The 17,613-nt window shown below is 34.0% G+C and overlaps 1 protein-coding gene across 2 annotated transcripts in view; it reads left to right on the forward strand.

Moving 5' to 3' along the window:
* Nucleotides 1-17,613, forward strand: part of CNTNAP2 (contactin associated protein-like 2) — a 1,033,702-nt gene that overhangs the window by 470,520 nt on the left and 545,569 nt on the right. For both annotated transcript variants that reach the window (XM_017822277.1, XM_017822284.1), the window contains one exon: nt 17,267-17,470. In XM_017822277.1, the coding sequence (XP_017677766.1) occupies nt 17,267-17,470 (204 nt within the window). The remainder of the gene's footprint in view (nt 1-17,266; nt 17,471-17,613) is intronic.

A 17,613-nucleotide genomic window follows, 5' to 3' on the forward strand; every position in this document is an offset into this window, starting at 1 on the left:
TGAGGACAGGAACATCTACAGACCTCTACTGCTAACAATTTCTGGGAAATGGCATGGAAGGCTATAGAATACGCAGTTTTGGGTTACACCCATATCATGATGGTCTCAGCTGTCCTAACTAGGACACCTAGGAAACAGTGTTTCAGAATGCCTTATGGTTACTTGGGATGCCACAACCACAGATGTCCACCCCTTCCTTCTGCTTTCCCAGAGCTTTCATTGCTTAGCATGACGTCATTTGATATGGAATATCCCTCTGGTCAGTTTGGGTCAGCTGTCTTGGCTATGTCCACTTTCAACCTTTTGTCCACTCACAACCCACTGACATTGGAGGGTGGCAGGTATGTGGATACAGAGACTTGTTGCCATGCAAACCCCACACAGTAGCTGCCAAAACACTGGTCTGTTTAACACATGGCACCTCATGGGCTGCTCTCAAGAAGGTTAAATTTCTAACTTCATCCTTGCCAGACCTTATACAGAGATAAAGCAAGAAAATTTTCACTTCAACCATCCTAATGTTTATAACTCACTTTATCTACCTCTCAAGAAGTGAAGAGGAAGCTGGAAGCTGTTTTTGAAACAGGCCAGCTTCAGCCTCTCCAGCTGGAACATGAAATCTGCCATATGCATTATGATAGCTTTGGAAGATTTTAAAGTTGCAGGAGGTTCTTTCTGTCTGATTTTTCTAAGTTCATTTCTGATATTAACCCTCAACTGATAATCAATGTAGTATGTAATCAAGTAGTAGGATGGATAAAACCATCATACTGTGATGGATAAATGTAAGCTATGTAAGTCAGAATAAATTCATAATGCATTTATTACTTTGCAATCTAATAGTATAGGCTATTCTAATAATGAATATCTTGTTTGTCAGTCATCTATTTTGAATGGTGTTATAGGTTAGAATTTTTTTCAGTGTTGTCAGAAAATATTTAAATAACACTGTGGAGTACATGCTGGCTTGTGAATCTAGCAGCATCAGAGTACTCTGTGCACCCAAATGCAAGTTTCCATTAAGATGGATTTTTTGGTTTTTTTAAAGAGGAATCCGCACATTTAATAGAGGTAGTTTAATAATGTTATAAAATAAAACTTTTCAGCAAAGTGTCATTTCCATTGAATGTTACAAGCATTTTGAAAAAATATTATAGGGCCTCCAGTCTTGGTTCATTCGTTTCTGAAAAGTAATCAGTGGTAGTAATTTTTACTATTGTGATAGAAATTTTTAAATGCATAAATGGATTCACATTGATTACCTTTGCAAGGATATAGCATACTGAGTTGGAGGAGTTAGAGGGGTACTCAAATCATCCTCTCACTGTATATTTTATCGTGGGTTTTGAAATAAATTGAGATATGTTCAACAATTTGAGCAGCCAACTTTGTCTCTGATTGTGGAATGTCTCAGTGACCCATATTTCTGCCTTTAAGGTATGTCCTAAGGTACATACCAAATTTGCATAGAATGAGTTTGCCTAACAACAAGAAAACTTCCATGTAATACCTATGGAGAAGTTATTTCAGAACAATATTTATATGATAAGCATAAATAGGATAATTCTCTTAGGTAAAATGACAGGAAGAGATATGCAGGAGAAGGTTTGTAATTTTTCTGTTTGTTAATGTGCTACACCCATGGTGACCCCAGTTGTTAATAATCTCATCAGACTGCAAAGCACATGTTTTTCCTCTAGAATTTGAAACAGTGTACTTGATCTGAGGATTGGAGAAATTTTCTGGGTTTTGGAGGAGTTGTTGAGATCATTGTTTTTGCCAGCAATATTTATTTTAGACTACAATAAACTGTTCTTTACAATTCTTGAAATTATTTACATCAGAGTACTTAGAGATATACCTACAAGGCATATAGATGTCTAGAGATTCATGTTTTCTCAGACTTATAGATGGGAGTATGTCTTCATAATTTTGAAAATCCTTCTAGCTGTTGTTCTGAATCTTCAGGATTTGCAGTACTACTAAAAATCTCGTCTTCAAATGATGAATAAAAAGATATGTCTCTCCCCAGACCATTGTTAATTAGAACAACCTAGATCAGAATACATTTTCTTCCAAGCTTCAGAAACCTTAGATTTCAGATACTTTTAGGAGTCATTTTTATCTCTTACTTGTATTGGTGTTGTTTTAAATATTTTGCCATAATAAGCTGCATGCCACCTGTGAAGATAGAAATTATGCTCAGTGAAGTATATAATTTTCAGTTATGCAAGAAACACTTTTATTTCTGTAATCAGAACATGAGATGTGAGATGAGTTAAAGTTGATTTTACAAGCCCACATTTTTATCAGAGTAAAAATTAAAAATAAATTCTTCCATATGTAGTTACAAAATAAAATTTATAAAAATTGCATTTTTACTTTTTTTTAATTATGTCAGCTAGTATATTTGGTATAATATTTTAGATTTTACAGGGGGATAGAGATTACTTACTTTTTTATTATTTTTCATTATTTTGCCTAAAATTTTTTAACATTTCTGTAAAAAAAAAATGTGCTTTCCTGTTGAACTATTAGAAATTTGATCTAATTAATTATCCAACTCTTCAAAAATAATTAAAATAATATATAATCACTCTTGATAAGTATTTGTACTTTCCATACTACTGGTAACAAAGGCTCATTGCAATCATAAAATTATATTTTAGGACATGTTCTAGGTTCTTCAGTATTATTATGGCCTAAAAATTCAAGGTACGAGGTCTGAAAGGAGATATCTTTTTTTACATGAAATAGAATCTGTTTAAGATGGCAGAAAAGCCACCTCTGAGTGATGGAGAATAAACAAGCATCATTAAACACTGTAGTTTCCAGTAAGTCAAGATGTACTGATGCCTCGTTTCCCGCCTCATCATGATATTTGCAATGTATAGTCTGACATAAGAAATGCTTTAGTAATTACAAGACTTATTCTAAACTGTATAAACTGCTTTTGCAAGTTGTACTGTATTTTGTTGATCCCAATTAATTTTTGTGGGTTTGGTGGTTATTTAAGGTGAAAAAAGCAATATACCTCTTAGTTTCAGACATTTCATAGCTTTTGATATCAAAAGGAAGATATTATTATATTTCCTGCATAAGAATATTAAAAAAGGTCCAAAATTGCTATTTGTGATATATATAACAGCTTAAAAGAAGAATCAAAAATTAATTAAGTGGTTGTTGTTACTATTCAAAAACAGTACAAATGGATTTATTTCATTTTAAAAGAAAAAATACTATTTTTTAATATATAAATATAGAAATGAAAATTATGTGATCAGATGCGTCCTGAGTATCTTCTAGCTAGTACAACACAAAATCTGCTGGTCATAGCCATTTAGTTTGCAAGAATTTCTAGGGTGATATCACTTGTTTCCAGAGAAACTGCCAAATGGTTCCTTAAAGATGTGAGCAGTACTGATCAGTGGGACCTTATTTCCCACAACCACCACCCTCTCAGCTGTCCTGGTTCCTAGGAGTAACTGGTTAAAGGGCAACCTTTAAGTGAATGCTAAATTCTGAAGAAGAGGAGCTTGGTTTGGGCAGTTTCTTTATCATACTTGTATAGTGCTGTAAGTGAAAGACAAAACTACAACTTCAGTTCTTGTGAGGTACATGCACTCTGGCCCTTTTGAAGGGTATCTTCAAAGTGCCTTCTTTTTATGACTTCACAAAAGTTATAAATGAACTTTAAGGTGCTTAACTGTGAAATGCAAACACATAAAAAGAGATAGCCTTGGTATTAAAACTGAGGAAGAAGCAGGAAAAGAAAAAGAAGGGACGTGACAGAGATAGAAAAGGAGCTCACTAGCAGGAATAAGAATTATTTATGGGAAATGAACTACATTCTTGACAAAGGCTTTATAAGGTTGTGGGCATGGGCGAAAGATGAGACAGTAACAAATGCATGAACATCACACGTAAGTAATTCTAACAATAAATATTTCTGAGCCTCCCACAAACCTCCTCCTCCTGTATTACTTTGTAATGATTTCACTGACTTATCTTCTCAGTAAAAAATCTAATTAGATTGCAAAGAGTAGCACATTAATTAACAGATAAACTAACAGTATTAAACAGCAATACTCTAGAAGCTGACTCTGGTCTTCCTAATTAGTCAGCTCTCTCAGCGTGAAGCAGGAAATGCAACTAACACAACAATATAACATAAAGGGCAAGAGGGCCCATTAGGCTGGCAGACAGCAGAAAAAAAAAAAAGAGAGAGGAGAAAAGAAAATCTGAAACACCACTTATGTTCAGTGATCTATAACTTCTCCAAGAGTTGCACTAAGATTATAACAGATTTATATTCAGCATATTTGATCAGTTTTAATATCATCCAGTTTTCTTAGGAAAAGAGTCTCAAAGAGTCAAATAGCAGGGATCAAAATATTGTCTTTATGTCGTCTTAATTAATATGAGAGCTATGTAATTGTTTATTTAGGCAGTTAGGCAAAATGTTTCTTCCTATTCACTTGGTAGAACTGAACTGGGCTTGGTAGAACAGTAGATTTCTTTTTGTTTCAAGGTATTTCAAGTTTCTCTTTCAAGCTGTGTATTTTTTTTTTTATGTTTTACTGTTTCATTTTTATGTTTTACTGCTTAAAGTTCAATGAAAAAGGGTTGTGACTGGAAGCCTTTATGTGCGTGAAGGACATACACTAGATGAGAAATGCCCATTGAGTTTAGTGAGATTTTTGCCATTAGTACCTTAGGCAATGAGATATTAGTATTGCAAATATTAACTCAAAAGCTGGATACCCACACTTTCACACATCCCTTGAGCAAAAACAGACTACAAAACTGACTTGTGCATCATGGTCTGAAGATATGTGGCATACCTAGAAGAAGCAAAAAGAGATTTGTTTTCCCTCATTGAGATTAAAAAGAACCTGGAGAATCCTGTATTTAAATTAAAATTTAATTTATTGTGCAGCTCTTACAATACGAACCAAGTCTAAATATGTTGCTGAATCAGTTGTATACAAAGCCTGTGAAAGAAAGGATAGGTAATTTGGACAATACTCGCCTTTGTCAATGAGACAGTGTATTTACTGTCTCTTTGTAAAGGTCAATTTAAATATTAGTATTGTTAAATGGTTTGTTTCATCTGTTTATTTCATCTGAAGAAAGGCAGAGCTGTTCCTTAAGAAAAGAGAAGACTGAATAAAGGTTGCCCATAGGATTTGGAGAGACTAAGAATTGTTGTTTATGCTAAGCATATTTTGCATTAAAATAAAGTTTGCCATAACATGGATACAAACATAGGAAAGCAGCAGATACACTTGAAAGTACTGCTGTTGCAGAGTGATCTACTCTAAAATTCAAAGCAATACTGATGCTACTGAAGCTGAAATAGCTTTGGTAGTGATGGGATTTTCTTGTAATAATGCTTCAGTGTGGACAAGGTCATCTGAAGCAGTTTAAGCACCTTTAAATGAAAAGAGTGTACAGTCCATTTGATCTCCCCTTGGCTTTAATTACATCTGCCTGCACAGTAGTGCCCCAAGGGATCAAGGGTCTTTGGAAGAAAACAGTTCTAAGGACTCAAAAGGTTACTATCAGAAGGATCCACCTTTAAATTAGTGGATAAGATGTGGGTTTGGGGCTTTTTGATTGTTTTTGGTTTTATCGTTTTAACTTTTATTATGTCTTTTCTTTAAAAATAAAATGCTGGAAATAAATTTCCTTAAATATCTTAGAAAATTCAGTGAGGACTTTTTTTTTCCTGTGGAAAAAGATTAAGAATTAAAAGTCAATAGGAACTGGAGGTCTCCTAATTTTCAATATAGCTAAAGATTTTTTTCCCCCAGGCTGATATCTCTCCAGGGAATGAAGAGATACTCTACATATATTTCACTATTGTATCTTCTTCCTACTTTTTTCAGTAAATAGAAGATAGCTTTATAACTATGCTTTGAAAGCATACCTCTTTGAAGAAGTTTCACTCCCCAGAACTGTCCCAGTAGTAGTTTGGTATCTGTCAAGCAGGAAGAAATTTTGGTTCCGTTCCACGTGATATGATATCTCTGATTGAACAGAGCTTCAGCACAATGGCAGTCATTTGCAAACTCCTTAATTAACTGGGACTGACAGTGCATGTCAGTGGGTTTTTATCTATGCAGAATTCTTTCCATACTATCATAAGCATCTTGCAAAATCCTTAAAGCATCCTGAAAAAAAAAAAAACAAACCACAAACATTCATACCTTTTATCTTCTGTTCTCCCTGTGTTTATTCCTTGTTGTAAGTAAGCCTGACTTTCCATAGGAGCTAAATTCTGTGGAGAGGGAAATATTGCTTTGATGCAAGGATGAGAGTAGTGTCCAATTTCACTGGGAGTTTACATAAGTTCATCAAAAAAAACAAAAGCTACCAATATAAGCAGTTCTGTATCTTTATTTCCTTCTCTTCCACCAAAAAATCAAGATTGCTTGATAGGATATGTAGCTTGGGTGTCCTTTCTCCTTGGTCTTTGATTTCTAACCAGATATATCTCCTATGAAACACTATGAAAAGTCTATATAGTATGTAATGCAGTGGCTCAGAGAAGCAGAAGAGCACAGAAGGAAACACTATCCTGGCAAAGAACCCCACAGGCTGAAAAAATGAAAAGATAAGCAGTGGCATACAGAGTGGCATACAGATCACATCTGCTAGGAGGCACTGAATTTACACTTTCCAATCAAGTTTAGCAATTATAAGAGAGCGTTATTTTTCTGCTCAAAAATCATTCCCCTTGCAGTCTAGTAATGTGCACCACTCTACTCAGTTACAGGATGCTAATGATACAAAGCTATTACCTAAAGCAATAATGTTGGGCCGGATTAACAATTTACCTATATGCAAACACAGACATTTGTACCTACACCAGGACAGCATTGCAGGTACACTTTTCACTGTTCGTGAATACAAAGTATGCCATTTGTTGGCCTTGTTTGAGTGTGTTTGCTTGTTTCACTTGAAAATGGAAATTAAAGATGTAGATAGTGTAAAACTATTGTTCACCAGAGCAAGTAGCTTTTTGGGTTTGTTAGGAAAACCAGTGTGAGTTATTTGTTACACGAAGTAGAGCAGAATCAATACTCAGGGATTTTTTCACCATATTTGTAAGTATGCAAATGGTAGCTCTTCCTCACTTGCTAAACATTAAATATTTTTTGCGTTTCTTGTCCGTATACTACTGCCTTGTTGATCTTAATTTTACATTAGCAATTCTTACATTTTGATGAAACTCTCCAGAAATTAATGGACTGTAAGCCATAAGTAAAAATTAAAGATTAACAATAATTCAGATTATTATAGAAGATTAACTTCTATAAAAAGTTAAGAGTATGATATTTTTTGCAAATTCTTATACTTAGTGGCGTGTGAAGAGAATTTGTAATTTTTTTTTTTTTTAATTTTTGTATTTCAATTGAATAGTGATCAATGAGTTTATTCAACACTAGGATTTTGTAAGAAGAAAAAAGCAGTGGAGATAGTCTTGGAGTGGTATTTTTTAAGTGCATGAGTCCTCCATTGATTGAGAATATGACTCTTTGTTAGTAACTGTAATGTGTTTGTTATGAAAATGTCTGCTTAGATAGCAGTAATTAGTCAACAGTTTTCAAATTGATGTAAATACATAGGAACCTGATTACAATTTTAAATATCTACATAAAATGGCTTATTTTGCTCCCATTGATTTCTGACAGAGTAGATTGTTCTTACTGGTTTTGATCATCAAAGACACACTTCTGTAAGTATTTATACATTGATCCCCTAAACACTATTTCAGAATTTATTTTGCCTCATCAAAGGAAAAAAAGTCAAATGTATGTTTAGATTTTTTTCCCTTAAAAAAGAATTCACAAAATTAACCCATTAGGACTGAGAAAGCAAATCAGTAGTCAGGGATGAAGAATTGAAATTATAACAGTAATGTACTTCAACATCTGTGATTGTAAGTATTGCACCTGCTGCATATTAATCCATGTTCACTGGAGCTGAGCAGGCTCCTTATCCTCTTCCTGAGATCTTCTCATCTTTCTGTCTTTTTTTAGCTGTTAGTGATGGAGAATAATCCAGTTGAGGAGACTGAATTGCTGGCACTGACTGTGCAGGGAAGCCTGAAATGCATGGTGCAATTCACAGAGGAACAGCCGGTCACATAGCTGAGATACCATAAGCAAACTCATGCTGAAGAGACTGTTCTAGAAAGTGGGGAGTTTGAAGGTCTTAAACTCTGCAATACCAGCAAATCTTGAACAGTAAAGCCTGCTAGAAGTTATAGATAAGTCATGTCTGACAGTAGGGAGGGGAACACAATATATCACAGCCCTTGGAAAGTGCAGCCTGATAAGCACAAAGAAGGAAAATCTCTTGCCAGTAGAAGCAAATCTCCTGTTTCCTGTTTCAGGTCAGAAAAAAGGTGAAAACCCAGTTAACTGAAACTCAGTGCTTCTGGCAGAATAAAATGTGCAAATAGGCTTTGAGCAGGTGGGTTGTAGTAGGTGATTTCTAGAGATCCCTTTGAACCTTCATGACTTTGTGATTATGTGCTCTTACCTGCTGTACTTCTTGTTATGGAGAACATTTCTGCAACCAAAAGGTTTTTTGCCTCTCAGGGAACTATTTCACTTCATACATGTGATATAATGCAAGGTAAGCATTTCATATTGCTGTATATTGAATCATTCAGGGATTTTATTTCTATGGAGTGTAAACAGTGTTGCAAGTTAAGCTGATGCAGTAACGGGTCCTTAAATTTTTGCTAATTGTTATTCAAATACAGCACTCATTCACTTAAAATTGGTAACTGTATGCCCTATTGCAATAGCACTTTAATCACTGGGGGCTGTTTCCATGTTAAATTATTAGACTTTCACTTGACCAAAGCAGAACTTAATCAATGTAGATCATCTGAAAATAAAGCTTTGACTCATAACCTTGAATATGAGTGGGGCTTTTTCATTATACACACTGAAATACAAACAGAGGATAGAATAACACTGGATTCAGCCATCATTAAGTTCACATTTGATCCATACACAATAGAGTTTGGGGCTCAGATTTGATAGCTTCCAAATTTGAAACCCATACCTCTTCTGTCATCACATTGTGCAATATGACACTGAGTAAAGAATATGTTAGAAGTATTGTGACTCCTGGGGTTGGTCCCGCGCAGAGTTGAACTCAATGATCCTTGTGGGTCACTTCCAACTCAGCATATTCTGTGATTCTGTGAGCTTAGATATGTTGGATATTAGGCAGGAGAAAAATATATTTGACTGAATTATTTATCTTGAATTGTCTGCCCAATATGAAGTTCCAGTGGTCTACTTTCTCTATGCTGTGCTAAACACAAGGTATTTGTCTCTGATTAATTTGGAAATACAGCAAAGAAAATGAACTCTATAAATGTGCAAATTTATTCTGCTATCATTTATGCTAAAGAATTTTCCTGTATTAACTCATCCTTTTGAATTGAAATACAGTAGCTGAATATAGCAATATGCTCCATTTCAGTGTCTGTTTCCCTAAAATAAATTGGTGCAGAAAGATGGAATTAGTAGCAGCAGCAAACTGACAGAAAAAAGGGAAGACAATACATCTATTAGAAATTGTTTTCAATGACACACAATTTTGTGCCTTAGACAATAGTGAGGTTACTCACTAGAATAAATGTGAGTGCGCCCTGGCCAAAACTGAGATTCAGTCTTGCACCCCTTGCTCTTTAGAGTCAACTGCAGAAGTCTGAATCACAATTGTGAGATTTTTACTGTATGAGATTCAACTGAGTAAGGGAGCTTGAAAATGTCCATCTCCATGTTCCTTAATCATTGTGTATGCAGCTCACTTTGAAAGTTCAATTTAAATATGAGCTCCATGGTTGGAAGTGAAGAATATGTGTTTGAGAGTGTTTATGTGAATAAAGCCTATAGAATGTGAGTTAGAAAGAAGAATTTGGCCTTGAGTAATAAGTATTCTGAGAGCATCCAGACATTAAAAGACGTGAAAAGATTATATAACATGGGATTATTGAATTGGGTGGCATCAGCTTAAAAAGAAATCATAAAGACAAATTCTAAATCAGTATTTTGTAGGTCAGCTGTGTGTCTTCCTGTTTTCTTGCAGCTGTAAACATTAAAACCAGGCCTCCTGCTATTCATCCATTTCCTTAATGTTTTAATGGATTGTCTTGTCCATTTTGTAGCTTATTTATTTACTGAGTAAATTGACTGTAAATGTTGGAGGACACGACACAACTTCTTTCTTTGCTGTAGGTTTTTCTTTTCTTTTCTTTTCTTTTTCCACTAAGTAATGAGCGAGCTCAGCAGTTTAATGAGGATTGAGACCTGTTTTGGCCATTTGCTGTGTGAGAGTCAGAATTGTCCTTTTTTATTGACCCAGAGCTCTTGTGATTTACTTTTTTAATAAACAGTGAAAACATTACTAGAGGTTAGCTGTTTTCAAGTAAATTAAGTTCTATACTGTACCTGGTTTCAGAGTTTAATTATATACCTTAATGTTTCCATTGAGATCCAATATCAAATGATGGGTTTCAAAATGAAGAGGAGAACTGTGTATTTATGGCTGCAAGAAACGCTTCTGACTTGTAAGTCAGCATGATAAAATACAAAAAGCAGAATTTCTTTAGAGTATTTGAATTATACATGTATTTTTACCAAATTTATTTCAAAGTTCCATAACTAGAGAATAGTAAATCATAGAGAACATTTTGCTGCTTCTAGTGCATAGCTGCAAGGTGTCTGAATTTTAATTTTCATGATCATAAATGAACCTTGCAATGGTATATATATGAAAACTTTTCAAAGAATAAAAACTCATATATTAAACTTCTGTCTTGTCCATTCAGTGAATATTATTGTACTATAACCATGTTTGTTACCACCAGAAACACTGCCTTTGGTAAAATGGAATGATTTTGAGACTTTAAAGAGAAGTGAGCATCAACAGTAAGATCAGTTACCTTTTCAGGAGAAAATGCTCACGTTAAAAAGCCTTGTTTATAAAATATCACTACAATATATAGGTAAAATCAGAGGTTTTCTGATTGACAAAAACCCAAACCAACCTCCTTGTTCAAGCAGTTAAATCATTGAAATTAGGCAGAGAAATAAATTGCCATGAAAGCTGTTTTTTGTGATCCTCAGTCTCCTCTCTTCGCTAGGAATAGACTTCTCCAAATAGAAATCTCATCGCATGCACTGTAATTGACTTTCAGGAGTCACAAGGCAGAGTAGATTATGGACGGAATAGTTTTTCTCTGAGGTGAAGATAATCTTAGATTGCAGTCTTACCTCAGTTCTCTCTGGCACTGTCCACTATGGGAACATAGAATTCAATATGATCTGTTTTGTCAAATGTGGTTAGGATGTGTAAGCTTAAAACTGAATTGTAAAATACACTATAAATGTGTTCATTTTGTCATTTATCCAATTTCTAGTACAATCATAGCATATTTAAAGATGTTCTTATTTGTTTTTTAAATGAAGTTGTCTTTTTGAAATTTGAAGAATTAATGAAAGATTGACTTGACATTCTTATGTTCCATTAGATCTGGAAAAAAAATATCAACTATAGTGCTAAGTGATCAAAAAAATCATCCTAATTACATACACCCTTAAGACGATAATTTTGTGGCATATTTGGAGGCTTAATCTAACTTTATACATCTGTCTTTCGAATGTTTTAATGTTTTCTTCCGTGTATGCTGTAACTAATGCAGAAGTTAGTTTTAACTGCAGAGCACTGCACTGGTGTGTACGCTCATCAAAAAATTATTGTCTTAAACAACAATTAGCTTATGTAAAAATTTAGTTTAATAGCTATGTCTTCTAGTTCTTTTTCATTTTACTTGTTGCATTTGTTTCTTGTTAGAGAGAAAATTAGAACAGACAAAGAACTACATGTTTACAGACATTTGCACAAGAACTAGCAAAATAAGTAGTAGTATGCCAGCATTATAAGAACAATTGTGATGATAATAATAATAGGAAAAAATGTCTGTGCTTTGAAATTCAGAAAACAAATTGAAAAGTACTGAGTGCTTTTGGTATATCTTCAGTGGATATTATACTCAGAACTTGGCAAAGCATTCTCATCACCTTAGGGAATACTACCTCACAGATTTATTTTCAGGTTTTGGCAGGGAAATAAAATACAAGACTGAAGTTGTGTCTTTTATCCAAGAAATGAGTTAAAAATAGACTTTGACAAAACACGCTTTGCTACTTTGATACTGCATTGCTACATATACATTGTACCGAACATAAAGAAAAGCAAGGAATGAGTTCCACACCTCCTAGTAAAGGTATTTTTTTCTCTTTCAAGCATTGACATCACCTGACAGATAATGACAGGATTCAGATTCAGTGCGGTGGAAGCTAAGCAGGCAAAGAAACTTAAGATTCATTTTCCTTCACCATATCCCTCTAGAATATGAAGTAGTATACCTTATTGTATATGCAAGATACATTTGTATCTGCATTAGGCTGAGGGTTTTTCACCTTTGTGGCAGATGCATTGCCTTTTGAAAAAGAGAGTAAAGGCAATGTCAGTTTTGCTGTAGCAAACTTCAATCCACTGAGTTGCCCATGCCCTTACAGCTGGGCTGTAGCGCCTGAAGGCAGTGTTCAGACATGGTACCTTTGGCTCTCTGCCTCATCGTAAGAAAACATAAAAGAGGAGACAATCTTTTGACTGCTGTGCTGGGCCATGGCTTCCTCGGGTTTTTTTTGGTGCAATGAAATGTATCAGTGCACCTCTAACATGAACTCGGCTAACTTGGTTCCACTGAGGCTTAAGCTGCAAAGACTCCAGTGGCAAATTCAACATGCTATCGTGTTGACAGTATAATGGAAAACTGATTGGAGTTTTCTGAAGTAATATCTGTATATATATCATTTTTTCTTGTGTAATTACAAAATAAGCTTTGTTTTTTGTATGATTTTGAGCCTTATCCCTTGCTTTGTTAGAAGAAAACATATTTTTTTTGCTGTTAAAATACGTAATATATTGTTTATGTGCTTATATTTCTCAAAATGATATTTTAGTACCTGTGACTAATAGCTACAACAAGTAAAACTACAGATGTGTAAAACTTTGGCCCAGCCAGAGATGCTTTGATACATCCCTGATATTTTCAGATGGTAGACGCGCAGACGGTTAATGCCATATATTAGTATACTACCAGTACATCAGATGAAAGGTTCACATTTTGGACTAAGAAAAGTCCATCTTTTCCCTAAACCTCGTTTGATCTAAACAGAACATTTAAGCAGATGCAATAATGGAGGAGAGAGAACGGAGTGAGAATTTCACCAAAGGTCGCTGTGTGTCAGTAGTACAGAAGTTTTGTATCTTGAATGCCACTGAAATATTCTGTACAGGCTTTGAAGAATCAATCATTCAGAGATCAGTAGCAGTTTAAAAATATATGTACACGTTAAATTTGCAATTTAAGTGGAGAAACATATTACCATGGTTTTTGTTCTCTGTATGGTAAACCTTTTTCTGGACAGCACTTTACTGTTCTGCTTTGTTCTGATCACTGTTATTTTACTGTGTCAGGTAGCAGGGATTTTTAGAAACTTCAGGCAGTACCTTGATCAAAGTAGCTAACTAGCTGTGAGGAGTCTCAGTACTGAGTCATTGTGAATGAACACTTCTCTATTCACATGCTGACATTGAGGACTGTTATGGGAGGAAATAGAGAAGTTCTGGAGCTTGAGTCTGATTTGAGGGGTTTTATTTATAATTATTCAATAAATTATTTTGAAGCATCAAATAAAACATCTTCAAACAGATTTTATACCCTTCTCAAATTTTACCAAATCCTGCATGTAGCCAAAAGTACAGGACAAGAGCATAGGTATGAAGACCTGGGACTGGTGATTTATTTTTCTTTGAGATTTGGGAATGGGGTCACATTTGTCATCCAGTTCCATCCCAATCTTTGCAAGGCTTTCTGACTTGATTATTTTCTAGAGGAAAATTGATGATGCCATTAACTAATGAAATGTTTTTAATGTGGCGTCTCAGACATATACTGGGGTAAGGCCTAACATATCTCCCTAGCCAACTGAAAGCAGTGTTATATTTTTACTGTGTCAGCAGTGTTTTCTAATCCACCCATATAATAGCAAACCTAGCAGGGCAGAAAACAAATTGAAAGTAATCAGATCTGTACTTCCTATTTACATATAATTAAACCCCAAATTCTCAGTTTTTCTTCCCCCATCTTTCTGTATTTTCTTCTCTTTCTTTCTCTTTTTTTCACTTTATCTTTTCTTAAAAATGACTTCATTGCAGCAGTATCATCTGAGAACAGTCATATATCACTGAATGCAGGTAAATGTATTTTGTGATGGCTTTGGTCTCTTTCCTACGAATGCTGATGGATGAGTGGCTAAGGATGAGAAAAAAATATACATTCACACTGCAGTGATAGGAATTATATGATTTACTGTCTGAGTACCATTCTGCACCATGGTAATTATCATGATATTAAATAGCTGAGTGTCATCATAGAAGGAACACAAGTCATTAACACAGTCTACATATGATAACTCTTAAACATAATTGCTATGTAATGTTTCAGCGATTGATTTAGCATGCAGACCTGTTTGCATGCTGCCAGCAAAGCTATGCAAAAAAAAAAAAAAAAAAAAAAAAGAAGCTGCTTAATAGAAGATTACTGCTGTTTCTGTCTTTAACTGAATGCTTTTCAAAACATGGCAATTCAGGGACAAGTTTTGGAAAAATGTGCCACTTGTACTCGGCCTTGTTAAGGTGTGTAATTTGCTTCGATGAATGATGGGAAGAACAGATATGTATAACGGCAACTATGGCATAGGTACAAAAGTGATACTTGCCTTTTCATGGGCATCGTGTTGTGAATCCACAAACCCACAGAAGTCAGGTTAATGTCCTGATCAGCTCTTGATCAGGTGCCTGACTGTTAAGGTAACTTTTGCAGATGTTACAAGATAGTACTAACTGGCCTTAGGGGAAAGATGATATACCCCCTGTAACCAACAGAAAGTAAATGTAACAAATTTCAATGTTAGGCAAACTCTGACAATGTAAGAGAAATCACGTTTTTATGATGTATGTTTGGTATGAAGATTGCTTAAGCTGTAATGTCCGTCAATTTTCTTTCACTTGGAGCATTTTTGCAAGGCAGTGGTATGTAGATTCAAAAGAATATGATCTCTATAGCAAATTTACTTCACATAAAAGTATGATTTTTGTGATAAAAGAGTGATTTTAATGTAACTATTTTTTCTATAGACAGATTTCATTATTTTCTAAAAGTTATTTTCCAAAAACTACATACAAAAATCTCAAGAATTAATGTCTTGCCTCTCTTGACAGCTTGTAAGACAAGCAAAACCAACAGGTTGATGTAATCTTTGTTACAATATTTTTCTAACCATTTTCTTTATTTCTTAAAAAAAGTAATAATTCCAGAAGTAATGGATTACCTGAGTCATGAGCAAATACAAGATAACTGCACCTCTGAAGTCCTGTAATGTTGCTTCTGAATGCATCTGCATCTATGCCTGAAAAAATGTCCTGATAACTTTTAAATGGATTTATTGCACTACAAATTCAACATATTAATTTAATTTTGAGCTGATTCACATTACTGGAATTTATCATTCAGAATAACCAGATCAGACTGAGAGTTTTAGTTGCACTTAAGAGCTTAATACATATTTATTATGGAAATGTGTATTGTAAGATATATTTTATAAGGGAAAGTGATATTTCTAATATATATGACTGCATTCTGACAAAAATTATATATATATATTAAATATTAATAATTATGGGATATTTCAGTCAGTTTGTAATGCTCATGGTTTTTGTTCTGAATAAAATTTCACCATTTAGTTGCCATAAACAGTAAGGGGATCAAAATATATTATTTCATCAGAAGTCTTTGCAGATTTAGGGAGATTTGGCCATATAAATTCAAATTGAAATACATGCAGTTAGGCATAGTATACATAGTGTTTAAATGGAGTTTTAAATATACTTCTGTGTTAAGTAAACAACAAAAATGTGTTTGTATCTGTGTTTTTGAAAGAAGCTGAAAGATTTAAGTTAGGAATTTTAAAAAGTTGCAAGCAGTCACTGAAGAGTAGCCCACAGAAGTAGGCAAAAATCAGATGTGGTTGAATTTTTGTTAATTCCTTTTTAAGAATTTTACTTAATGACTATTGTTGTTAGTTACTAACAATAAAGATTGTTAGTTGTGAACAGTGAGGATAAAATACTCATACAAATAGTAGCTAAGACAATGGTGATTGATTATTACTTAGCAGTTTACAAAGCAGTTATTACTAAGTTATTATTAAGTTCTTATTCAGTTACTATTATTTAAGCATTTCTTAAATCTGTATAAATTTTTAGAGATAAGTATCTCTTTGAAATCTTTTACCAAGTTCAGCTTAAATTACAATATTCAATGCAGAAGTACGTTTGTTGAATGGAGTCAAGTTCTGCAGCTATTTTTACTGTTGGATTCAGCATCCAGAAAAACCTGGAAAATAGGTGTTCATTCTTTAAAGTAGAACTTAAGTCATGAAAATAAGACAACATGAAATTTTGTAGTGTCATTATGTAATGTTTATATCATTATTGGATTGACCTTAAATGATTGCATCCCTCAACTTTTTTCACATATTTTGAATAAAACCAAACCTAGAACAAAATGTAGCTCAAAGAACAGATTTTTTTTTTCTTCTCAAAATTACTTATGGCTCAACCTATCTGCAATTTCCTGAGTTAGCCAAGGCTTATGTCTATGTTTTACACACAGTCTAAAATTGCCAGGCAATTTCTTTGAGCTCATGTTTTACTGTTCACAGTCCTTACAAATACCCATACTGAACTTGAAAGAGGTATCAAATGAATTATTAATGACCACTCAGAAATTTGTCTTTAATTTTCAACTATAATTAGGAAAACGTACATGGCAGCAACCAAAAATAATTTGAGTATAGTTGTAGTATTTGTCCTCCCAAATCTGCCTTTTTTTACATTCTGTGGATTAAATTTATATTCTGCCAGGTTCCTACTTTTTATAGTATTAAATTATGGTTGAGGAAATGTATTTACAATGCATATCACACTTGCACATTTTTTATTCTCTTCAGGTACAATCTGCATATGTCATGTCTGTTTTTCCAGTGGCCTCAGGAATATATAATCACTCATCGGCAATGTTATTTGCTTTTTCCTTTAGGGGCTGATGTTATCAATTTTGATGGCCATGTAGTGTTACCATACAGATTCAGGAACAAGAAAATGAAAACACTGAAAGATGTCATCTCTCTGAAATTTAAGACCTCTGAAAGCGAAGGTGTAATCTTCCATGGAGAAGGACAGCAAGGAGACTATATCACCTTGGAATTGAAGAAAGCCAAACTTGTTCTAAATTTAAATTTAGGTATGCTTTAATTGTTTAGTTTTGTGGTAGTTTTTAACTCTTCCACAAAAATTTTAGGTCAAATATTTCATCTTCTTTCTCACAGTAATATGATAAGCCACATCATTTAATAAAATAATTTAGTGAAAATATTGTTAATTCCC

This window comes from Lepidothrix coronata, unplaced genomic scaffold (assembly GCF_001604755.1).
Source record: "Lepidothrix coronata isolate B3197 unplaced genomic scaffold, Lepidothrix_coronata-1.0 Scaffold3, whole genome shotgun sequence".
Lineage (NCBI taxonomy): Eukaryota > Metazoa > Chordata > Aves > Passeriformes > Pipridae > Lepidothrix > Lepidothrix coronata.